The 25,696-nt window shown below is 39.0% G+C and overlaps 1 protein-coding gene across 2 annotated transcripts in view; it reads right to left on the reverse strand.

Annotated features, from left to right (window-relative positions):
* TRAPPC8 (trafficking protein particle complex subunit 8) overlaps nucleotides 1–25,696 on the reverse strand; it is a 563,274-nt gene that overhangs the window by 166,365 nt on the left and 371,213 nt on the right. For both annotated transcript variants that reach the window (XM_053715000.1, XM_053715001.1), the window contains 3 exons: nucleotides 13,666–13,860; nucleotides 13,341–13,501; nucleotides 12,616–12,690 (listed from right to left, as the gene is read on the reverse strand). In XM_053715000.1, the coding sequence (XP_053570975.1) occupies nucleotides 12,616–12,690; nucleotides 13,341–13,501; nucleotides 13,666–13,860 (431 nt within the window). The remainder of the gene's footprint in view (nucleotides 1–12,615; nucleotides 12,691–13,340; nucleotides 13,502–13,665; nucleotides 13,861–25,696) is intronic.

Consider the following 25,696-nt stretch of genomic DNA (forward strand, 5'->3'; position numbering starts at 1 on the left):
ATTTCGCCCATACAAGTATTCAAGATACTTCCTTTATAGCCAGAGGACTGTGAGTCCCTCTTGATGATTGACATATGCCACATTTGTGACATTGTCCGTCTGTAAACAAATGAATGACTCTCTCTTTAGAAGAGGCCATGACTGAAGAGCTCTGAAAATTGCACGGAGTTCCAAAATGTTGATTGGAAATCTCACCTCCTGAGATTCCCAAACCCCTTGTGCTGTTAGAAACCCCCATACAGCTACCCAACCTGTCAGACTTGCATCTGTTGAGATCACAGTCCAGGTTGGAAGAACAAAAGAAGCCCCCTGAACTAAATGATGGTGGTCTGTACCACGTCAGAGGGTGTCGAACAATCGGTTTTAAAGACATTAAATGAGATATCTTTGTATAATCCTTGCACCACTGGTTCAGCATACAGAGCTGAAGAGGTTGCATGTGAAAATGAGCAAAGGGGAACACGTCTAATGCAGCAGTCATAAGAACCTAGAATTTCCATGCATAAGGCTACCGAAGGGAATGATTGAGACTGAAGGTTTCGATAAGCTGAAACCAAATTCAGACGTCTCTTGTCCGACAGAGTCATGGACACTGAATCTAACTGGAAACCTAAAAAAAGGTTACTCTTGTCTGAGGAATCAACAAACTGATTGGTTAATTGATCCTCCAACCATGTTCTTGAAGAAACAACACTCAGAAAAAGCTGGAAAGGATCTTTCCATTGAAAATGAGCAAAGGGAATTCAATCCAATGCTGTTAAAACTTCTATGCATATATAGCAACTGAAGGAAAAAATAGAGACTAAGACAGACGGAACCCAATACAAATTGTCCCTTGTCCGATAGAGACAAAGACAGTGACATAAACCATCTGGAAACCTAAAAAAGGTGACCCTTACGTGAGGAATCAAGAAATTTTGAAAAAAAAAAGATCCTCTAACTATGTCCTGAAGAGCAAGTGAATCATATGAGATTCCGCATCATCAGGAAATAATCTGAATGAAAACAGAAAAATGAAAAATATGCATTTATTGTATCTAATGAAAACAAATAATGCTATCAGTGACCATAAAAAGGCAGAATAGTTTGAATTAAACTCCAAAACCCAGTTCCTAAAAAGGGAACTGGAAGAAATACCCCAGAAGATTCCAGGTCTGAGCAGCGCTTGAACCCCATGGGTACCCAGCCATGCTACAACAGTATCCAAAATATATAGGACAGAAACACACTTAAAGAAAGTGTTAGCCTTACTGGAATAAAATCAAAGAAATGTGGACAAAATAGAACCAAATAAATTTCAAAGAAGACTTAACCTGCCCCTTACCAGCCAAGCTGGAATACGGCACGTACATTGCAATATTAGGGAGCTGATTTCGAACCCCAATTATAAACATGTTACTTGGGAAAGAACTCAGGAATTCATTCCTTAATAAGAACAACCAAACTAGTATAAGCTTAAAGTTTTAGTCTTAGAACTCAATCTTGAAGCCCATAGTAACAGTTAAGAATTGAATCCAATTATAAAACAAATAATTGATTTATCTTATTACAAAAGAAATATGGATTTTCTTTTTTTTTTTTTTTTTTTTTTTTTTTTTAAAAAACACAAAATTCTTCTAGCTAAAATAGCTAAAGACATAGATTAACCCTCATTTGCGAATATATTCAATAAAATGAAGACACAAATGAAATCATTAGCATGATAGTCCAGTTTAAAGGACCAGTCAAAACAGAGGACTTGCAAAATGCAAAACAACAAGACAAAATGCAACAGCACCTAGTCTAGTAAATGTTGTCCCTTTAACAATGCTAAAATAAATCATAATCTGATACTTGATCTTAAAGTAAACAGAAAAAAATGAAGCAATTGCAATATCACAGGACCAAGAAAAGTACCTGAAACTAAATAATTTTCCATAAATAAGATACAACTATATAAAGGAAAATAAATATTATTTTGCTATAGAAACAATAGCATAATTAGTAGGAGTAGAGATAGCCCCAATAAATTGGAGAACCCTCCAAATTGAATTTAACTGCTGGCAAAGAATATAGTTTAAAACCTTGAAGAAGGAATAAAAGAGAATTCTCAGCCTATTCCATTCCCTAGTATGGGGAATTGGAAAGAAAACCTCTGAAATCACAGAAGAAAAAAAGGCAGAAATAGTGTCAGCTAGTCTTAAAGAACTAGTTACCTTAATATCCAAAATAATCAACACCTCTTCAACAAAGAACAAATGTACTTTAATAAAAAAAATTATAAAAAAGTAGATTTGTTAGTGTCAATATCTGATGAAGAGAATTTCTGAAGAGAAAAAAAACATCATCAGAGAAGGATAAATCAGTATGTTGTTGGTCATTTGAAACTTCAATAATTAAAAAAGAAGTGAAAAAAGACCTAAAAATTGTATTAGAAGGCACGAAGTCAGACAAAGCCTTAATTAGAAAAAATATTTCTTATAAATCTTCTAAACATTTCTTGTACTTAAGAATGGAAATGTATAAAGCATAAATACTAATGGAATCTGCATGTAAAAGTATATCATAATAACTTATTACAAACCATAGCTAAAGATAAACATTTATAACATTTAAAATAAATTAACTTAGCTTTGGTAGAACTGAAACTCAGTTAAGCATTTTTCCAGAAGTGGCTTCCGACTCAGGGTTACTCGCAGACATCTTGCAATATGTAAAAGAAAAAACAACATATAAAGCAAAATTGATCAAATTCCTTAAATGACAGTTTCAGGAATGGGAAAAAATGCTAGTGAACAAGCTTCTAGCAACCAGAAGTAATAATTAATGAGACTTAAATAATGTGGAGACAATAGTGACGCCCATATTTTATGCATTATCCCAAATATGAAACTGACTGTCTGAAATAAGGAACGTTGAACATCCTGAGTCAAGGCAAATAAATGTTTGAACACATATATTTAGAACTTTATATAAAAGTGCCCAACCATAGCTTAGAGTGTCACAGAAAAACAGAATTTATGTTTACCTGATAAATTACTTTCTCCAACGGTGTGTCCGGTCCACGGCGTCATCCTTACTTGTGGGATATTCTCTTCCCCAACAGGAAATGGCAAAGAGCCCAGCAAAGCTGGTCACATGATCCCTCCTAGGCTCCGCCTACCCCAGTCATTCGACCGACGTTAAGGAGGAATATTTGCATAGGAGAAACCATATGATACCGTGGTGACTGTAGTTAAAGAAAATAAATTATCAGACCTGATTAAAAAACCAGGGGCGGGCCGTGGACCGGACACACCGTTGGAGAAAGTAATTTATCAGGTAAACATAAATTCTGTTTTCTCCAACATAGGTGTGTCCGGTCCACGGCGTCATCCTTACTTGTGGGAACCAATACCAAAGCTTTAGGACACGGATGATGGGAGGGAGCAAATCAGGTCACCTAGATGGAAGGCACCACGGCTTGCAAAACCTTTCTCCCAAAAATAGCCTCAGAAGAAGCAAAAGTATCAAACTTGTAAAATTTGGTAAAAGTGTGCAGTGAAGACCAAGTCGCTGCCCTACATATCTGATCAACAGAAGCCTCGTTCTTGAAGGCCCATGTGGAAGCCACAGCCCTAGTGGAATGAGCTGTGATTCTTTCGGGAGGCTGCCGTCCGGCAGTCTCGTAAGCCAATCTGATGATGCTTTTAATCCAAAAAGAGAGAGAGGTAGAAGTTGCTTTTTGACCTCTCCTTTTACCGGAATAAACAACAAACAAGGAAGATGTTTGTCTAAAATCCTTTGTAGCGTCTAAATAGAATTTTAGAGCGCGAACAACATCCAAATTGTGCAACAAACGTTCCTTCTTTGAAACTGGTTTCGGACACAGAGAAGGTACGATAATCTCCTGGTTAATGTTTTTGTTAGAAACAACCTTTGGAAGAAAACCAGGTTTAGTACGTAAAACCACCTTATCTGCATGGAACACCAGATAAGGAGGAGAACACTGCAGAGCAGATAATTCTGAAACTCTTCTAGCAGAAGAAATTGCAACCAAAAACAAAACTTTCCAAGATAATAACTTAATATCAACGGAATGTAAGGGTTCAAACGGAACCCCCTGAAGAACTGAAAGAACTAAGTTGAGACTCCAAGGAGGAGTCAAAGGTTTGTAAACAGGCTTGATTCTAACCAGAGCCTGAACAAAGGCTTGAACATCTGGCACAGCTGCCAGCTTTTTGTGAAGTAACACAGACAAGGCAGAAATCTGTCCCTTCAGGGAACTTGCAGATAATCCTTTTTCCAATCCTTCTTGAAGGAAGGATAGAATCTTAGGAATCTTAACCTTGTCCCAAGGGAATCCTTTAGATTCACACCAACAGATATATTTTTTCCAAATTTTGTGGTAAATCTTTCTAGTTACAGGCTTTCTGGCCTGAACAAGAGTATCGATAACAGAATCTGAGAACCCTCGCTTCGATAAGATCAAGCGTTCAATCTCCAAGCAGTCAGCTGGAGTGAGACCAGATTCGGATGTTCGAACGGACCTTGAACAAGAAGGTCTCGTCTCAAAGGTAGCTTCCATGGTGGAGCCGATGACATATTCACCAGATCTGCATACCAAGTCCTGCGTGGCCACGCAGGAGCTATCAAGATCACCGACGCCCTCTCCTGATTGATCCTGGCTACCAGCCTGGGGATGAGAGGAAACGGCGGGAATACATAAGCTAGTTTGAAGGTCCAAGGTGCTACTAGTGCATCCACTAGAGCCGCCTTGGGATCCCTGGATCTGGACCCGTAGCAAGGAACTTTGAAGTTCTGACGAGAGGCCATCAGATCCATGTCTGGAATGCCCCACAGTTGAGTGATTTGGGCAAAGATTTCCGGATGGAGTTCCCACTCCCCCGGATGCAATGTCTGACGACTCAGAAAATCCGCTTCCCAATTTTCCACTCCTGGGATGTGGATTGCAGACAGGTGGCAGGAGTGAGACTCCGCCCATTGAATGATTTTGGGCACTTCTTCCATCGCCAGGGAACTCCTTGTTCCCCCCTGATGGTTGATGTACGCAACAGTTGTCATGTTGTCTGATTGAAACCGTATGAACTTGGCCCTCGCTAGCTGAGGCCAAGCCTTGAGAGCATTGAATATCGCTCTCAGTTCCAGAATATTTATCGGTAGAAGAGATTCTTCCCGAGATCAAAGACCCTGAGCTTTCAGGGATCCCCAGACCGCGCCCCAGCCCATCAGACTGGCGTCGGTCGTGACAATGACCCACTCTGGTCTGCGGAAGGTCATCCCTTGTGACAGGTTGTCCAGGGACAGCCACCAACGGAGTGAGTCTCTGGTCCTCTGATTTACTTGTATCCTCGGAGACAAGTCTGTATAGTCCCCATTCCACTGACTGAGCATGCACAGTTGTAATGGTCTTAGATGAATGCGCGCAAAAGGAACTATGTCCATTGCCGCTACCATCAAACCTATCACTTCCATGCACTGCGCTATGGAAGGAAGAGGAACGGAATGAAGTATCCGACAAGAGTCTAGAAGTCTTGTTTTTCTGGCCTCTGTCAGAAAAATCCTCATTTCTAAGGAGTCTATTATTGTTCCCAAGAAGGGAACCCTTGTTGACGGAGATAGAGAACTCTTTTCCACGTTCACTTTCCATCCGTGAGATCTGAGAAAGGCCAGGACGATGTCCGTGTGAGCCCTTGCTTGAGGAAGGGACGACGCTTGAATCAGAATGTCGTCCAAGTAAGGTACTACAGCAATGCCCCTTGGTCTTAGCACAGCTAGAAGGGACCCTAGTACCTTTGTGAAAATCCTTGGAGCAGTGGCTAATCCGAAAGGAAGCGCCACGAACTGGTAATGCTTGTCCAGGAATGCGAACCTTAGGAACCGATGATGTTCCTTGTGGATAGGAATATGTAGATACGCATCCTTTAAATCCACCGTGGTCATGAATTGACCTTCCTGGATGGAAGGAAGAATTGTTCGAATGGTTTCCATCTTGAACGATGGAACCTTGAGAAACTTGTTTAAGATCTTGAGATCTAAGATTGGTCTGAACGTTCCCTCTTTTTTGGGAACTATGAACAGATTGGAGTAGAACCCCATCCCTTGTTCTCCTAATGGAACAGGATGAATCACTCCCATTGTTAACAGGTCTTCTACACAATGTAAGAATGCCTGTCTTTTTATGTGGTCTGAAGACAACTGAGACCTGTGGAACCTCCCCCTTGGGGGAAGCCCCTTGAATTCCAGAAGATAACCTTGGGAGACTATTTCTAGTGTCCAAGGATCCAGAACATCTCTTGCCCAAGCCTGAGCGAAGAGAGAGAGTCTGCCCCCCACCAGATCCGGTCCCGGATCGGGGGCCAACATTTCATGCTGTCTTGGTAGCAGTGGCAGGTTTCTTGGCCTGCTTTCCCTTGTTCCAGCCTTGCATTGGTCTCCAAGCTTGCTTGGCTTGAGAAGTATTACCCTCTTGCTTAGAGGACGTAGCACTTTGGGCTGGTCCGTTTCTACGAAAGGGACGAAAATTAGGTTTATTTTTGGCCTTGAAAGGCCGATCCTGAGGAAGGGCATGGCCCTTACCCCCAGTGATATCAGAGATAATTTCTTTCAAGTCAGGGCCAAACAGCGTTTTCCCCTTGAAAGGAATGTTAAGTAGCTTGTTCTTGGAAGACGCATCAGCTGACCAAGATTTCAACCAAAGCGCTCTGCGCGCCACAATAGCAAACCCAGAATTCTTAGCCGCTAACCTAGCCAATTGCAAAGTGGCGTCTAGGGTGAAAGAATTAGCCAATTTGAGAGCATTGATTCTGTCCATAATCTCCTCATAAGGAGGAGAATCACTATCGACCGCCTTTACCAGCTCATCGAACCAGAAACATGCGGCTGTAGCGACAGGGACAATGCATGAAATTGGTTGTAGAAGGTAACCCTGCTGAACAAACATCTTTTTAAGTAAACCTTCTAATTTTTTATCCATAGGATCTTTGAAAGCACAACTATCTTCTATGGGTATAGTGGTGCGTTTGTTTAAAGTGGAAACCGCTCCCTCGACCTTGGGGACTGTCTGCCATAAGTCCTTTCTGGGGTCGACCATAGGAAACAATTTTTTAAATATGGGGGGAGGGACGAAAGGAATACCGGGCCTTTCCCATTCTTTATTTACAATGTCCGCCACCCGCTTGGGTATAGGAAAAGCTTCTGGGAGCCCCGGGACCTCTAGGAACTTGTCCATTCTACATAGCTTCTCTGGGATGACCAAATTGTCACAATCATCCAGAGTGGATAATACCTCCTTAAGCAGAGCGCAGAGATGTTCCAACTTAAATTTAAACGTAATCACCTCAGGTTCAGCTTGTTGAGAAATGTTCCCTGAATCTGTAATTTCTCCCTCAGACAAAACCTCCCTGGCCCCATCAGACTGGTTTAGGGGCCCTTCAGAACCATTATTATCAGCGTCGTCATGCTCTTCAGTATCTAAAACAGAGCAGTCGCGCTTACGCTGATAAGTGTGCATTTTGGCTAAAATGTTTTTGACAGAATTATCCATTACAGCCGTTAATTGTTGCATAGTAAGGAGTATTGGCGCGCTAGATGTACTAGGGGCCTCCTGAGTGGGCAAGACTCGTGTAGACGAAGGAGGGAATGATGCAGTACCATGCTTACTCCCCTCACTTGAGGAATCATCTTGGGCATCATTGTCATTGTCACATAAATCACATTTATTTAAATGAGAAGGAACTCTGGCTTCCCCACATTCAGAACACAGTCTATCTGGTAGTTCAGACATGTTAAACAGGCATAAACTTGATAACAAAGTACAAAAAACGTTTTAAAATAAAACCGTTACTGTCACTTTAAATTTTAAACTGAACACACTTTATTACTGCAATTGCGAAAAAATATGAAGGAATTGTTCAAAATTCACCAAAATTTCACCACAGTGTCTTAAAGCCTTAAAAGTATTGCACACCAAATTTGGAAGCTTTAACCCTTAAAATAACGGAACCGGAGCCGTTTTTAACTTTAACCCCTTTACAGTCCCTGGTATCTGCTTTGCTGAGACCCAACCAAGCCCAAAGGGGAATACGATACCAAATGACGCCTTCAGAAAGTCTTTTCTATGTATCAGAGCTCCTCACACATGCGACTGCATGTCATGCCTCTCAAAAACAAGTGCGCAACACCGGCGCGAAAATGAGGCTCTGCCTATGATTTGGGAAAGCCCCTAAAGAATAAGGTGTCTAAAATAGTGCCTGCCGATATAATCTTATCAAAATACCCAGATTAAATGATTCCTCAAGGCTAAATATGTGTTAATAATGAATCGATTTAGCCCAGAAAAAGTCTACAGTCTTAATAAGCCCTTGTGAAGCCCTTATTTACGATCTTAATAAACATGGCTTACCGGATCCCATAGGGAAAATGACAGCTTCCAGCATTACATCGTCTTGTTAGAATGTGTCATACCTCAAGCAGCAAGAGACTGCTCACTGTTCCCCCAACTGAAGTTAATTCCTCTCAACAGTCCTGTGTGGAACAGCCATGGATTTTAGTAACGGTTGCTAAAATCATTTTCCTCATACAAACAGAAATCTTCATCTCTTTTCTGTTTCTGAGTAAATAGTACATACCAGCACTATTTTAAAATAACAAACTCTTGATTGAATAATAAAAACTACAGTTAAACACTAAAAAACTCTAAGCCATCTCCGTGGAGATGTTGCCTGTACAACGGCAAAGAGAATGACTGGGGTAGGCGGAGCCTAGGAGGGATCATGTGACCAGCTTTGCTGGGCTCTTTGCCATTTCCTGTTGGGGAAGAGAATATCCCACAAGTAAGGATGACGCCGTGGACCGGACACACCTATGTTGGAGAAATAAGACTTACTTACCCCAGGACACTCATCTACAAGTAGTAGAAAGCCAAACCAGTACTGAAACGAGAATCAGTAGAGGTAATGGTATATATAAGAGTATATCGTCGATCTGAAAAGGGAGGTAAGAGATGAATCTCTACGACCGATAACAGAGAACCTATGAAATAGACCCCGTAGAAGGAGATCATTGAATTCAAACAGGCAATACTCTCCTCACATCCCTCTGACATTCACTGCACGCTGAGAGGAAAACCGGGCTCCAACCTGCTGCGGAGCGCATATCAACGTAGAATCTAGCACAAACTTACTTTACCACCTCCATAGGAGGCAAAGTTTGTAAAACTGATTTGTGGGTGTGGTGAGGGGTGTATTTATAGGCATTTGAGGTTTGGGAAACTTTGCCCCTCCTGGTAGGAATGTATATCCCATACGTCACTAGCTCATGGACTCTTGCTAATTACATGAAAGAAACTGCTCCCTCCACTTTAGGGACCGTCTGCCATAAGTCTCGTGTGGTGGCGTCTATTGGAAACATTTTCCTAAATATAGGAGGAGGGGAAAAGGGCACACTGGGTCTATCCCACTCCTTGCTAATAATCTCTGTAAGCCTTTTAGGTATAGGAAAAACGTCAGTACACACCGGCACCGCATAGTATCTATCCAGCCTACATAATTTCTCTGGAATTGCAACCGTGTTACAATCATTCAGAGCCGCTAATACCTCCCCTAGCAACACACGGAGGTTCTCAAGCTTAAATTTAAAATTAGAAATCTCAGAATCCAGTCTCCCTGGATCAGATCCGTCACCCACAGAATGAAGCTCTCCGTCCTCATGTTATGCAAATTGTGACGCAGTATCGGACATGGCTCTCACCTCATCAGCGCGCTCTGTTCTTAACCCAGAGCAATCGCGCTTGCCTCTTAATTCTGGCAATTTAGATAATACTTCTGTCATAACAGTAGCCATGTCTTGCAAAATGATATGTATGGGCCTCTCTGATGTACTTGGCGCCACAATATCACGCGCCTCCTGAGCGGGAGGCGAAGGTACTGACACGTGAGGAGAGTTAGTCGGCATAACTTCCCCCCTCGTTGTCTGGTGATAATTTCTTTACATGTAAAGACTGACTTTTATTTAAAGTGACATCAATGCATTTAGTACACATATTTCTATGGGGCTCCACATTGGCCTTCAAACATAGTGAACAAACAGATTCATCTGTGTCAGACATGTTTAAACAGACTAGCAATGAGACTTGCAAGCTTGGAAAATACTTTCAAATAAATTTACAAGCAATATAAAAACACGCTACTGCGCCTTTAAGAAGCACAAAAAGCTGTCACAGTTGAAATAACAATGAACCAAATTAGTTATAGCAACCAAATTTTCACAGCAAATGTATTAAGTTAGCAAAGGATTGCACCCACCAGCAAATGGATGATTAACCCCTTAATACCCAAAAACGGATAATCAATTTAACAATTAACGTTTTTATCACAGTCAAACACACTGTCACAGGTCTGCTGTGACTGATTACCTCCCTTAAAATGAATTTTGAAGACCCCTGAGCTCTCTAGAGACATCCTGGATCATGGAGGAAGAAGTAGGAAGACTGTGACTGAATTTTTACTGCGCAAAAAAGCGCTAAAATAGGCCCCTTCCACTCATATTACAACAGTGGGAAACCTCAGTTAACTGTTTCTATGCAGAAATATACGTTAGCCATGTGGAAAAAATCATGCCCCAATAAGTCTTATCACCAAAGTACCTCACAAAAACGATTAACATGCCAGTAAACGTTTTAACATCCATTTTAAAGGTTATGTAGTGTCATTAATAAGCCTGCTATCAGTCGCTTCTACTGCAGTTAAGGCTCATACATTACTTCAGCATTCACAGTATTTTTCTTAGTCAAATTCCATTCATTAGAAAATTACTTCAGTGCACATACACTCATCAGCCTGATACCAGTCGCTACTACTGCATTTAAGGCTGTACTTACATTACATCGGTATCAGCAGTATTTTCTCAGTCAATTCCATTCCTTAGAAAAATAATTTACTGCACATACCTCGTTTGCAGGGGGGACCCGCATGCTATTCCCTTTTCTGAAGTTACCCCACTCCTCAGAATATGCGAGAACAGCCAGTGGATCTTAGTTACTTCTGCTAAGATCATAGAAAACGCAGGCAGATTCTTCTTCCAAATACTGCCTGAGAACAAACAGCACACTCCGGTGCCATTTAAAATAACAAACTTTGGATTGCAGAAATAAACTAAGTATAAAAAACACCACAGACCTCTCACAACGACCAATCTAGTTGAGTTGCAAGAGAATGACTGGATATGACATGTGAGGGGAGGAGCTATATAGCAGCTCTGCTTGGGTGATCCTCTTGCAACTTCCTGTTGGGAAGGAGATATAATCCCATAGGTAATGGATGACCCGTGGACTGAATACACTTAACAAGAGAAAAGGACATCAATATGAAACTTAAAATTTTTCTTTCATGATTTAGATAGAGCATAAGATTTTAAACAACTTTCAAATTTACTTCTACTATTATTGTTTCTTTGCTCTCTTGATATCTTTTGTTGAAAAGCAGGTGTATGCTTAGGTGTCGGGCCATTTCTGAAATGCAATATGGCAGCAGTTTTCCCAAGAATGTTATCCATTTGCAAGAGCACTAGATGGACGCACTATTTCCTGCCATGTAGTAATCCAGATACTTACCTAGGTATCTCTTCAACATGGAATATCATGAGAAAAAAGCCAATTTGATAAAATAAATAAATGAGAAACTTTTGTAAAATGGTATGCTTTGTCTGAATCACAACAGAAAATGTTTAAGCTTCATATCCCTTTAAAGGGGAAGGCAGATAGTAAAGTCCTTTCCAAGCCACTCAACCTGGGACCTATAATGACCCTTTCCAGCACATTTCATCTGGTTCCCTCTCTTCCCCCGATTATATAATTTATTAACCATGGAGATATTTAGCAGTACTTTCTACGCAAAATGCTAAACCAGACTGTTCACATTTAGCACATGGTTGCATGATATTATAATGATTTGTTTAATTGACTGTTATTCATTGGAGTTCCCAACCACTACTCAAATATACAGTCATCAGCTTATTGTACAGATAGTGCATCTCTTTGGAGGGTGACTAAAGTATATCTTTCAGGGTTAGTAATATGTATAGGTAGGTATGAGAAACTTTTGAAGACATACATGAATGCCATGCCTCTGGAAGAAAAAAAATCACATGGCACTCACAGAAAGCTGGGTATACATCATTTACTCAGGAAATTAATCCCAGATAAGCTTGGGTTGAAGGTCCAATAGGTGAAGATTGCATATGAATATATCACACACACAATATGCAGGATGGGCCTCACTCATCCAGGTGTATACAGTTAGGTTAAAAACAAAATGAAGTACTGGTTACAGCATTTGTCTGTACAGTGAAAGGCCAAGGTGTCAGGCCAATGCCTCTAAATACCTGGGGTCCCTAACCTACAGCCATTCATGCTAGCTTCAACCAGTAATTCTGAAATACAAATAAAGGGTATCAAAGCTATTTGTAATCTTTCCTAGATATATACAAAACATGGAGGCGGACTGCACTCACTAAATTGTATTCAAAATAATGGATTATTACATTTGTACAACATACTGTTTTACCAAAAGATGTTTAAAGAAAAAAATGTGTTATTTATGCATTTCATAAAAATAAACCAGATAAAAAGTTACTTACAATTTTAGTTTCTTCATTGCTGATCAAAAATTCACTTATCTCTTCAGTTCCTATAATATCATTACTGCATTTCCCCTATAAGAAGTATAATTTACAAAACTAAATTATATTTGCAATTTTGTGTAGCTTAACTAATTAGGATACAATTTAAATATAGAATAATCATCTGCTTGCTATACAGGCCAATCAAGGCATCATATGCTGTGTCACAAAATGAAAACGTGTGTGCTTTAAATTCTTTTCATTCTAGGTACAAAATCACAATTTAATTATCTGTGGCTTTTATTGCAGAAGGGCTGAAATCAAGTACACAGACTTTACATGATATAACACTTGCTGTAGGCAATGTATAAAAAAAATCCCAAAAGAAAACTTGGTAGTAAAGTGAGAATCTGAGAGTTATGCATCTTGTTAGATAGAACATGGTTTTGAAGAATGACGTCTATTACATTTAACAGGTTATAAAGCTGTGCTTGAGTCCCAGAATGTAAACACAGTAGAAAATATATACATACAGTATGTAATTATAAGTACAACCATTTATAAATAAGAAAAGTATAAAATTGTGTAAAATAACTATTTTAGGTTAACCATATTTGAAATATTTTGCAACATAGGTACACAAATTAAATAGCAATTAGTCTTCCATATTAGAAGAGACCAAAAGTATCAAAACGGTAGATATAGCACATATTTATATCAACGTTAACAAGAGTATGGCTCACCTTTGTGATCAAATCTCTTTCATTGCTGACTGGTTCTTTAACTTCTCCGTTGTGTTTTTCACTAAAGTCTTTTGGGTGGAATTTCCACAGCAAGGACAAATCAGTCAATAAAAGTGGAACTTTTAAAGGGTTCTTGAAAGACACCTCCACTGTTATTGGCTCTGTTAAAATATAAACATAAATAAATATTATTGTAACTTACGTGGAATCTAAATAATACTTAATCACCACACACAAAATTTATATTCATAATTAAAAAAAAATACAAACATAAATAAATTGAAACATCTATATCTAAAGTGAAAAAACTAAACAATTAATTTACCTTTTACCACAGCAAGGGGAAATTTAGAATTATCAGAATTGCTGCTTAAACAATACTGTGTTGGCTGGAAATTTAGAGGCAATGCACCTCTGTTAACAACAGATACAACTTGCTCTTCCAGTTCTTTCCATTGAGCTGAAGAATCACCATCATATTCTTGATCAAGGCTTACATGGGTAGCTGCTTGCTTTTCACCTACAAAATAGTAAAAGATTATTTTATTTCAAGGTCTGCTACTAAGGTTACTTGAACAATGTGTATACATGTAACATTCTGAAGGTTAAAACCCTTTAAACTTTTAGTTAATATACTGTAGTTTAAAATAGTTTAAACCATGAGTGCCCAAACTTTTTATGAGGGGAACAATGTTTTCAAACACAGGACCAGTAAAATTATACTTTATTTATTACAAATTCTAATATATACTACTTCTTAACAAAATAATATATTAATGTTAAACCATGCACAAGCACCCCAGTCTTACATCACAATCATATACAGTAGACCACTTAAAAAAGGAAAAATTATCCATAACCCTTAAACCGGAACAAGCTCTCTTGCACTTTCCAATAGAAGGCATTCTCCCACACCAAAACAAAGTAGTTGCCATTATATGTACTATTACTAGACTGAGTATTGCAAGGTTCTGTAAGTCAGACCCCCCCCCCCCCCATTTAGCTATGTTTTAAACAGGTTAGAGTATCACCATCATAGAAGCATCTTAAAAGCTAGTATGTTAAATCAACAAAACAAATTTGTTGTGGTTTGGGAACCATATATCATGTACTCTGAAGAAATGAGGAGGTTAGATAATAGAAGTAGGACTGTTAGTCTAGTCTAAAGAGGAGATCATAATCTGATAGATTGCTCAGATCATGCTACACCTAGGGTGAGACTTTAAATGCAGAACGGGTTTTGAGAAAAATTATCATAGGCTATAGCGTCTGCGCAGCAGAGCTATTCAAGAATCACTCATCTATGTAGAGGGAGATTTATTTGTCCCTGTTGGAAGTCTGTTCTCTATTCTTGTACCACTCATCAAAGAATGTGTATGTATTATATTGTATAACTGTGCATTATTTTAATAATGAAAAATTCATTCATCAAAAAAAAGGAAAAATTAGCCAATTGCACAAAACATACACTTTGGGAAATGTGGCAATTCTATAAGCATCTGTCGGAAGCTGCAGACTTGTAGCCATTACTCCTGAGATTCAACCCTTGGCCACTAGGAGGAGGCAAAGAGTACCAAAGTTCTAAAAAGTACTTAATCCCTCCCACCCCTCTGGTATTCTAGTCTGACGTATAGCCAAGAAAGGAGAGATAGAAAGGTAGTAAAGGACAAAATCGAGAAAATGAGGAGCAAACTAGACATGCCACCAGAAAAACATAATTTATGTAAGAACTTACCTGATAAATTCATTTTTTCATATTAGCAAGAGTCCATGAGCTAGTGACGTATGGGATATACATTCCTACCAGGAGGGGCAAAGTTTCCCAAACCTCAAAATGCCTACAAATACACCCCTCACCACACCCACAAATCAGTTTAACGAATAGCCAAGAAGTGGGGTGATAAGAAAAAAGTGCGAAAGCATAAAAAATAAGGAATTGGAATAATTGTGCTTTATACAAAAAAATCATAACCACCACAAAAAGGGTGGGCCTCATGGACTCTTGCTAATATGAAAGAAATGAATTTATCAGGTAAGTTCTTACATAAATTATGTTTTCTTTCATTTAATTAGCAAGAGTCCATGAGCTAGTGACGTATGGGATAATGACTACCCAAGATGTGGATCTTTCCACGCAAGAGTCACTAGAGAGGGAGGGATAAAATAAAGACAGCCAATTCCTCTGAAAAATAATGCACACCCAAAATAAAGTTTACATTTTATAATGAAAAAAACTGAAAACATAAGCAGAAGATTCAAACTGAAACAGCTGCCTGAAGTACTTTTCTACCAAAAACAGCTTCAGAAGAAGAAAACACATCAAAATGGTAGAATTTAGTAAAAGTATGCAAAGAAGACCAAATTGCTGCTTTGCAAATCTGATCAACCGAAGCTTCATTCCTAAACGCCCAGGAAGTAGAAACTGACCTAGTAGAATGAGCTGTAATCCTTTGAGGCGGAGTTTTACCCGAATTAAAGATTTCAACCAAGATGCCAAAGAAATGACAGAGGCCTTCTGACCTTTCCTAAAACCGGAAAAGATAATAAATAGACTAGAAGTCTTTCGGAAATTCTTAGTAGCTTCAACATAATATTTCAAAGCTCTAACTACATCCAAAGAATGCAATGATTTCTCCTTAGAATTCTTAGGATTAGGACATAATGAAGGAACCACAATTTCTCTACTAATGTTGTTGGAATTCACAACCTTAGGTAAAAATTCAAAAGAAGTTCGCAACACCGCCTTATCCTGATGAAAAAACATAATTTATGTAAGAACTTACCTGATAAATTAATTTCTTTCATATTAGCAAGAGTCCATGAGCTAGTGACGTATGGGATATACATTCCTACCAGGAGGGGCAAAGTTTCCCAAACCTCAAAATGCCTATAAATACACCCCTCACCACACCCACAATTCAGTTTAACGAATAGCCAAGAAGTGGGGTGATAAGAAAAAAGTGCGAAAGCATATAAAATAAGGAATTGGAATAATTGTGCTTTATACAAAAAAATCATAACCACCACAAAAAAGGGCGGGCCTCATGGACTCTTGCTAATATGAAAGAAATGAATTTATCAGGTAAGTTCTTACATAAATTATGTTTTCTTTCATGTAATTAGCAAGAGTCCATGAGCTAGTGACGTATGGGATAATGATTACCCAAGATGTGGATCTTTCCACGCAAGAGTCACTAGAGAGGGAGGGATAAAATAAAGACAGGCAATTCCTGCTGAAAATAATCCACACCCAAAATAAAGTTTATTGAAAAACATAAGCAGAAGATTCAAACTGAAACCGCTGCCTGAAGTACTTTTCTACCAAAAACTGCTTCAGAAGAAGAAAATACATCAAAATGGTAGAATTTAGTAAAAGTATGCAAAGAGGACCAAGTTGCTGCTTTGCAAATCTGATCAATCGAAGCTTCATTCCTAAACGCCCAGGAAGTAGAAACTGACCTAGTAGAATGAGCTGTAATCCTTTGAGGCGGAGTTTTACCCGACTCGACATAGGCAAGATGAATTAAAGATTTCAACCAAGATGCCAAAGAAATGGCAGAAGCTTTCTGGCCTTTTCTAGAACCGGAAAAGATAACAAATAGACTAGAAGTCTTTCGGAAAGACTTAGTAGCTTCAACATAATATTTCAAAGCTCTAACAACATCCAAAGAATGCAACGATTTCTCCTTAAAATTCTTAGGATTAGGACATAATGAAGGAACCACAATTTCTCTACTAATGTTGTTGGAATTCACAACTTTAGGTAAAAATTCAAAAGAAGTTCGCAACACCGCCTTATCCTGATGAAAAATCAGAAAAGGAGACTCACAAGAAAGAGCAGATAATTCAGAGACTCTTCTAGCAGAAGAGATTGCCAAAAGGAACAAAACTTTCCAAGAAAGTAATTTAATGTCCAATGAATGCATAGGTTCAAACGGAGGAGCTTGAAGAGCCCCCAGAACCAAATTCAAACTCCAAGGAGGAGAAATTGACTTAATGACAGGTTTTATACGAACCAAAGCTTGTACAAAACAATGAATATCAGGAAGATTAGCAATCTTTCTGTGAAAAAGAACAGAAAGAGCAGAGATTTGTCCTTTCAAAGAACTTGCGGATAAACCTTTATCTAAACCATCCTGAAGAAACTGTAAAACTCTCGGAATTCTAAAAGAATGCCAAGAAAAATGATGAGAAAGACACCAAGAAATATAAGTCTTCCAAACTCTATAATATATCTCTCTGGATACAGATTTACGAGCCTGTAACATAGTATTAATCACAGAGTCAGAGAAACCTCTTTGACCAAGAATCAAGTGTTCAATCTCCATACCTTTAAATTTAAGGATTTGAGATCCTGATGGAAAAAAGGACCTTGCGACAGAAGGTCTGGTCGTAGCGGAAGAGTCCACGGATGGCAAGAGGCCATCCGGACAAGATCCGCATACCAAAACCTGTGAGGCCATGCCGGAGCTACCAGCAGAACAAACGAGCATTCCTTCAGAATCTTGGAGATTACTCTTGGAAGAAGAACTAGAGGCGGAAAGATATAGGCAGGATGATACTTCCAAGGAAGTGATAATGCATCCACTGCTTCCGCCTGAGGATCCCGGGATCTGGACAGATACCTGGGAAGTTTCTTGTTTAGATGAGACGCCATCAGATCTATTTCTGGAAGCTCCCACATTTGAACAATCTGAAGAAATACCTCTGGGTGAAGAGACCATTCGCCCGGATGCAACGTTTGGCGACTGAGATAATCCGCTTCGAAATTGTCTATACCTGGGATATGAACCGCAGAGATTAGACAGGAGCTGGATTCCGCCCAAACCAAAATTCGAGATACTTCTTTCATAGCCAGAGGACTGTGAGTCCCTCCTTGATGATTGATGTATGCCACAGTTGTGACATTGTCTGTCTGAAAACAAATAAACGATTCTCTCTTCAGAAGAGGCCAAGACTGAAGAGCTCTGAAAATTGCACGGAGTTCCAAAATATTGATCGGTAATCTCACCTCCTGAGATTCCCAAACTCCTTGTGCCGTCAGAGATCCCCACACAGCTCCCCAACCTGTGAGACTTGCATCTGTTGAAATTACAGTCCAGGTCGGAAGCACAAAAGAAGCCCCCTGAATTAAACGATGGTGATCTGTCCACCACGTTAGAGAGTGTCGTACAATCGGTTTTAAAGATATTAATTGAGATATCTTTGTGTAATCCTTGCACCATTGATTCAGCATACAGAGCTGAAGAGGTCGCATGTGAAAACGAGCAAAGGGGATCGCGTCCGATGCAGCAGTCATAAGACCTAGAATTTCCATGCATAAGGCTACCGAAGGGAATGATTGTGACTGAAGGTTTCGACAAGCTGAAATCAATTTTAGACGTCTCTTGTCTGTTAAAGACAGAGTCATGGGCACTGAATCTCAGAAAGGTTACCCTTGTCTGAGGAATCAATGAACTTTTTGGTGAATTGATCCTCCAACCATGATCTTGAAGAAACAACACAAGTCGATTCGTATGAGATTCTGCTAAATGTAAAGACTGAGCAAGTACCAAGATATCGTCCAAATAAGGAAATACCACAATACGCTGTTCTCTGATTACAGACAGAAGGGCACCGAGAACCTTTGTAAAAATTCTTGGAGCTGTAGCTAGGCCAAACGGCAGAGCCACAAACTGGTAATGCTTGTCCAGAAAAGAGAATCTCAGGAACTGATAATGATCTGGATGAATCGGAATATGCAGATATGCATCCTGTAAATCTATTGTGGACATATAATGCCCTTGCTGAACAAAAGGCAAGATAGTCCTTACAGTTACCATTTTGAACGTTGGTATCCTTACATAACGATTCAATATTTTTAGATCCAGAACTGGTCTGAAGGAATTCTCCTTCTTGGGTACAATGAAGAGATTTGAATAAAACCCCATCCCCTGTTCCAGAACTGGAACTGGCATAATTACTCCAGCTAACTCTAGATCTGAAACACATTTCAGAAATGCTTGAGCCTTCTCTGGATTTACTGGGACACGGGAAAGAAAAAATCTCTTTGCAGGAGGTCTTATCTTGAAACCAATTCTGTACCCTTCTGAAATAATGTTCTGAATCCAAAGATAGGAGCTGGCTTTGATTTTCTAAAAGGCTTGGATTTATTCCAGACTGGAGATGGTTTCCAAACTGAAACCGCTCCTGAGGATGAAGGATCAGGCTTTTGTTCCTTGTTGTGACGAAAGGAACGAAAACGATTATTAGACCTGAATTTACCTTTAGATTTTTTATCCTGTGGTAAAAAAGTTCCTTTCCCTCTAGTAACAGTTGAGATAATAGAGTCCAACTGAGAACCAAATAATTTATTACCCTGGAAAGAAAGGGAAAGCAGAGTAGACTTAGAAGACATATCAGCATTCCAAGTTTTAAGCCATAAAGCTCTTCTAGCTAAAATAGCTAGAGACATATACCTGACATCAACTCTAATGATATCAAAGATGGCATCACAAATACAATTATTAGCATGTTGAAGAAGAATAATAATGCTATGAGAATTATGATCTGTTACTTGTTGCGCTAAAGTTTCCAACCAAAAAGTTGAAGCTGCAGCAACATCAGCCAATGATATAGCAGGTCTAAGAAGATTACCTGAACACAAATAAGCTTTTCTTAGAAAGGATTCAATTTTCCTATCTAAAGGATCCTTAAAGGAAGTACCATCTGCCGTAGGAATAGTAGTACGCTTAGCAAGAGTAGAGACAGCCCCATCAAACTTAGGGATTTTGTCCCAAAACTCTAATCTGTCAGATGGCACAGGATATAATTGCTTAAAACGTTTAGAAGGAGTAAATGAATTACCCAAATTATTCCACTCTCTGGAAATTACTTCAGAAATAGCACCAGGAACAGGAAAAACTTCTGGAATAACTACAGGAGATTTAAAAACCTTATCTAAACGTTTAGATTTAGTATCAAGAGGACCAGAATCCTCAATTTCTAAAGCAATTAGGACTTCTTTAAGTAAAGAACGAATAAATTCCATTTTAAATAAATATGAAGATTTATCAGCATCAACCTCTGAGACAGAATCCTCTGAACCAGAAGAACCATTATCAGAATCAGAATGATGATGTTCATTTAAAATTTCATCTGAACAATGAGAAGTTTTAAAAGACTTTTTATGCATACTAGAAGGAGGAATAACAGACATAGCCTTCTTAATGGATTTAGAAACAAAATCTCTTATGTTATCAGGAACACTCTGAGTATTAGATGTTGAAGGAACAGCAACAGGTAATGGAACTTTACTAAAGGAAATATTATCTGCATTAATAAGTTTGTCATGACATGCAATACAAACAACAGCTGGAGGAACAGCTACCAAAAGTTTACAGCAGATACACTTAGCTTTGGTAGCTCCAGCACCAGGCAGCGATTTTCCAGAAGTATCTTCTGACTCACTTGCAACGTGGGACATCTTGCAATATGTAAAAGAAAAAAACATAATTTATGTAAGAACTTACCTGATAAATTCATTTCTTTCATATTAGCAAGAGTCCATGAGCTAGTGACGTATGGGATATACATTCCTACCAGGAGGGGCAAAGTTTCCCAAACCTTAAAATGCCTATAAATACACCCCTCACCACACCCACAAATCAGTTTAACGAATAGCCAAGAAGTGGGGTGATAAGAAAAAAGTGCGAAAGCATAAAAAATAAGGAATTTGAATAATTGTGCTTTATACAAAAAAATCATAACCACCACAAAAAAGGGTGGGCCTCATGGACTCTTGCTAATATGAAAGAAATTAATTTATCAGGTAAGTTCTTACATAAATTATGTTTTCTTTCATGTAATTAGCAAGAGTCCATGAGCTAGTGACGTATGGGATAATGTCTACCCAAGATGTGGATCTTTCCACGCAAGAGTCACTAGAGAGGGAGGGATAAAATAAAGACAGCCAATTCCTGCTGAAAATAATGCACACCCAAAATAAAGTTTAAAGAAAACATAAGCAGAAGATTCAAACTGAAACCGCTGCCTGAAGTACTTTTCTAACAAAAACTGCTTCAGAAGAAGTAAACACATCAAAATGGTAGAATTTAGTAAAAGTATGCAAAGAGGAACCAAGTTGCTGCTTTGCAAATCTGAACAACCGAAGCTTCATTCCTAAACGCCCAGGAAGTAAAAACTGACCTAGTAGAATGAGCTGTAATCCTTTGAGGCGGAGTTTTACCCAACTCGACATAGGCATGATGAATTAAAGATTTCAACCAAGATGCCAAAGAAATGGCAGAAGCTTTCTGGCCTTTTCTAGAACCAGAAAAGATGAAAAATAGACTAGAAGTCTTTCGGAAAGACTTAGTAGCTTCAACATAATATTTCAAAGCTCTAACAACATCCAAAGAATGCAATGATTTCTCCTTAGAATTCTTAGGATTAGGACATAATGAAGGAACCACAATTTCTCTACTAATGTTGTTAGAATACACAACCTTAGGTAAAAATTCAAAAGAAGTTCGCAACACCGCCTTATCCTGATGAAAAATCAGAAAAGGAGACTCACAAGAAAGAGCAGATAATTCAGAGACTCTTCTGGCAGAAGAGATGGCCAAAAGAAACAAAACTTTCCAAGAAAGAAGTTTAATGTCCAATGAATGCATGGGTTCAAAAGGAGGAGCTAGAAGAGCCCCCAGAACCAAATTCAAACTCCAAGGAGGAGAAATTGACTGAATGACAGGTTTTATACGAACCAAGTCTTGTACAAAACAATGAATATCAGGAAGATTAGCAATCTTTTTGTGAAAAAGAACAGAAGGGGCAGAGATTTGTCCTGTCAAGGAACTTGCGGATAAACCGTTATCTAAACCATCCTGAAGAAACTGTAAAAATTCTCGGAATTCTAAAAGAATGCCAGGAAAAATGATGAGAAGACACCAAGAAATATAAGTCTTCCAGACTCTATAATATATCTCACTAGATACAGATTTACGAGCCTGTAACATAGTATTAATCACAGAGTCAGAGAAACCTCTTTGACTAAGAATCAAGCGTTCAATCTCCATACCTTTAAATTTAAGGATTTGAGATCCTGATGGAAAAAAGGACCTTGCGACAGAAGGTCTGGTCGTAGTGGAAGAGTCCACGGATGGCAAGAGGCCATCCGGACAAGATCCGCATACCAAAACCTGTGAGGCCATGCCGGAGCTACCAGCAGAACAAACGAGCATTCCTTCAGAATCTTGGAGATTACTTTTGGAAGAAGAACTAGAGGCGGAAAGATATAAGCAGGATGATACTTCCAAGGAAGTGATAATGCATCCACTGCTTCCGCCTGAGGATCCCGGGATCTGGACAGATACCTGGGAAGTTTCTTGTTTAGATGAGACGCCATCAGATCTATTTCTGGAAGCTCCCATATTTGAACAATCTGAAGAAATACCTCTGGGTAAAGAGACCATTCGCCCGGATGCAACGTTTGGCGACTGAGATAATCCGCTTCCCAATTGTCTATACCTGGGATATGAACCGCAGAGATTAGACAGGAGCTGGATTCCGCCCAAACCAGAATTCGAGATACTTCTTTCATAGCCAGAGGACTGTGAGTCCCTCCTTGATGATTGATGTATGCCACAGTTGTGACATTGTCTGTCTGAAAACAAATGAACGATTCTCTCTTCAGAAGAGGCCAAGACTGAAGAGCTCTGAAAATTGCACGGAGTTCCAAAATATTGATCGGTAATCTCACCTCCTGAGATTCCCAAACTCCTTGTGCCGTCAGAGATCCCCACACAGCTCCCCAACCTGTGAGACTTGCATCTGTTGAAATTACAGTCCAGGTCGGAAGCACAAAAGAAGCCCCCTGAATTAAACGATGGTGATCTGTCCACCACGTTAGAGAGTGTCGTACAATCGGTTTTAAAGATATTAATTGAGATATCTTTGTGTAATCCCTGCACCATTGATTCAGCATACAGAGCTGAAGAGGTTGCATGTGAAAACGAGCAAAGGGGATCGCGTCCGATGCAGCAGTCATAAGACCTAGAATTTCCATGCATAAGGCTACCGAAGGGAATGATTGTGACTGAAGGTTTCGACAAGCTGAAATCAATTTTAGACGTCTCTTGTCTGTTAAAGACAGAGTCATGGACACTGAATCTATCTGGAAACCCAGAAAAGTTACCCTTGTCTGAGGAATCAATGAACTTTTTGGTAAATTGATCCTCCAACCATGATCTTGAAGAAACAACACAAGTCGATTCGTATGAGATTCTGCTAAATGTAAAGACTGAGCAAGTACCAAGATATCGTCCAAATAAGGAAATACCACAATACCCTGTTCTCTGATTACAGACAGAAGGGCACCTAGAACCTTTGTAAAAATTCTTGGAGCTGTAGCTAGGCCAAACGGCAGAGCCACAAACTGGTAATGCTTGTCCAGAAAAGAGAATCTCAGGAACTGATAATGATCTGGATGAATCGGAATATGCAGATAAGCATCCTGTAAATCTATTGTGGACATATAATGCCCTTGCTGAACAAAAGGCAAGATAGTCCTTACAGTTACCATTTTGAACGTTGGTATCCTTACATAACGATTCAATATTTTTAGATCCAGAACTGGTCTGAAGGCATTCTCCTTCTTTGGTACAATGAAGAGATTTGAATAAAACCCCATCCCCTGTTCCAGAACTGGAACTGGCATAATTACTCCAGCCAACTCTAGATCTGAAACACAATTCAGAAATGCTTGAGCTTTCACTGGATTTACTGGGACACGGGAAAGAAAAAATCTCTTTGCAGGAGGTCTCATCTTGAAACCAATTCTGTACCCTTCTGAAACAATGTTCTGAATCCAAAGATTGTGAACAGAATTGATCCAAATTTCTTTGAAAAAACGTAACCTGCCCCTTACCAGCTGAGCTGGAATGAGGGCCGCACCTTCATGTGGACTTAGAAGCAGGCTTTGCCTTTCTAGAAGGCTTGGATTTATTCCAGACTGGAGATGGTTTCCAAACTGAAACTGCTCCTGAGGATGAAGGATCAGGGTTTTGTTTTTTGTTGAAACGAAAGGAACGAAAACGATTATTAGCCCTGTTTTTACCCTTAGATTTTTTATCCTGTGGTAAAAAAGTTCCTTTCCCACCAGTAACAGTTGAGATAATGGAATCCAACTGAGAACCAAATAATTTGTTACCCTGGAAAGAAATGGAAAGTAGAGTTGATTTAGAAGCCATATCAGCATTCCAAGTTTTAAGCCATAAAGCTCTTCTAGCTAAAATAGCTAGAGACATAAACCTGACATCAACTCTGATAATATAAAAAATGGCATCACAGATAAAATTATTAGCATGTTGAAGAAGAATAATAATATTATGAGAATCATGATCTGTTACTTGTTGTGCTAAAGTCTCCAACCAAAAAGTTGAAGCTGCAGCAACATCAGCCAAAGATATAGCAGGTCTAAGAAGATTACCTGAACACAGATAAGCTTTTCTTAGAAAGGATTCAATTTTCCTATCTAAAGGATCTTTAAACGAAGTACCATCTGACGTAGGAATAGTAGTACGTTTAGCAAGGGTAGAAATAGCCCCATCAACTTTAGGGATTTTGTCCCAAAATTCTAATCTGTCAGACGGCACAGGATATAATTGCTTAAAACGTTTAGAAGGAGTAAATGAATTACCCAATTTATCCCATTCTCTGGAAATTACTTCAGAAATAGCATTAGGAACAGGAAAAACTTCTGGAATAACCACAGGAGATTTAAACACCTTATCTAAACGTTTAGAATTAGTATCAAGAGGACCAGAATCCTCTATTTCTAAAGCAATTAGTACTTCTTTAAGTAAAAAACGAATAAATTCCATTTTAAATAAATATGAAGATTTATCAGCATCAATCTCTGAGACAGAATCCTCTGAACCAGAAGAGTCATCAGAATCAGAATGATGATGTTCATTTAAAAATTCATCTGTAGAGAGAGAAGTTTTAAAAGATTTTTTTATGTTTACTAGAAGGAGAAATAACAGACATAGCCTTCTTGATGGATTCAGAAACAAAATCTCTTATGTTATCAGGAACATTCTGCACCTTAGATGTTGAGGGAACTGCAACAGGCAATGGTACATTACTAAAGGAAATATTATCTGCATTAACAAGTTTGTCATGACAATTAATACAAACAACAGCCGGAGGAATAGCTACCAAAAGTTTACAGCAGATACACTTAGCTTTGGTAGTTCCAGCACTAGACAGCGATTTTCCTGAAGTATCTTCTGACTCAGATGCAACGTGAGACATCTTGCAATATGTAAGAGAAAAAACAACATATAAAGGAAAATTGATCAAATTCCTTAAATGAC

This window comes from Bombina bombina, chromosome 5, assembly GCF_027579735.1.
Source record: "Bombina bombina isolate aBomBom1 chromosome 5, aBomBom1.pri, whole genome shotgun sequence".
Taxonomy (NCBI): domain Eukaryota; kingdom Metazoa; phylum Chordata; class Amphibia; order Anura; family Bombinatoridae; genus Bombina; species Bombina bombina.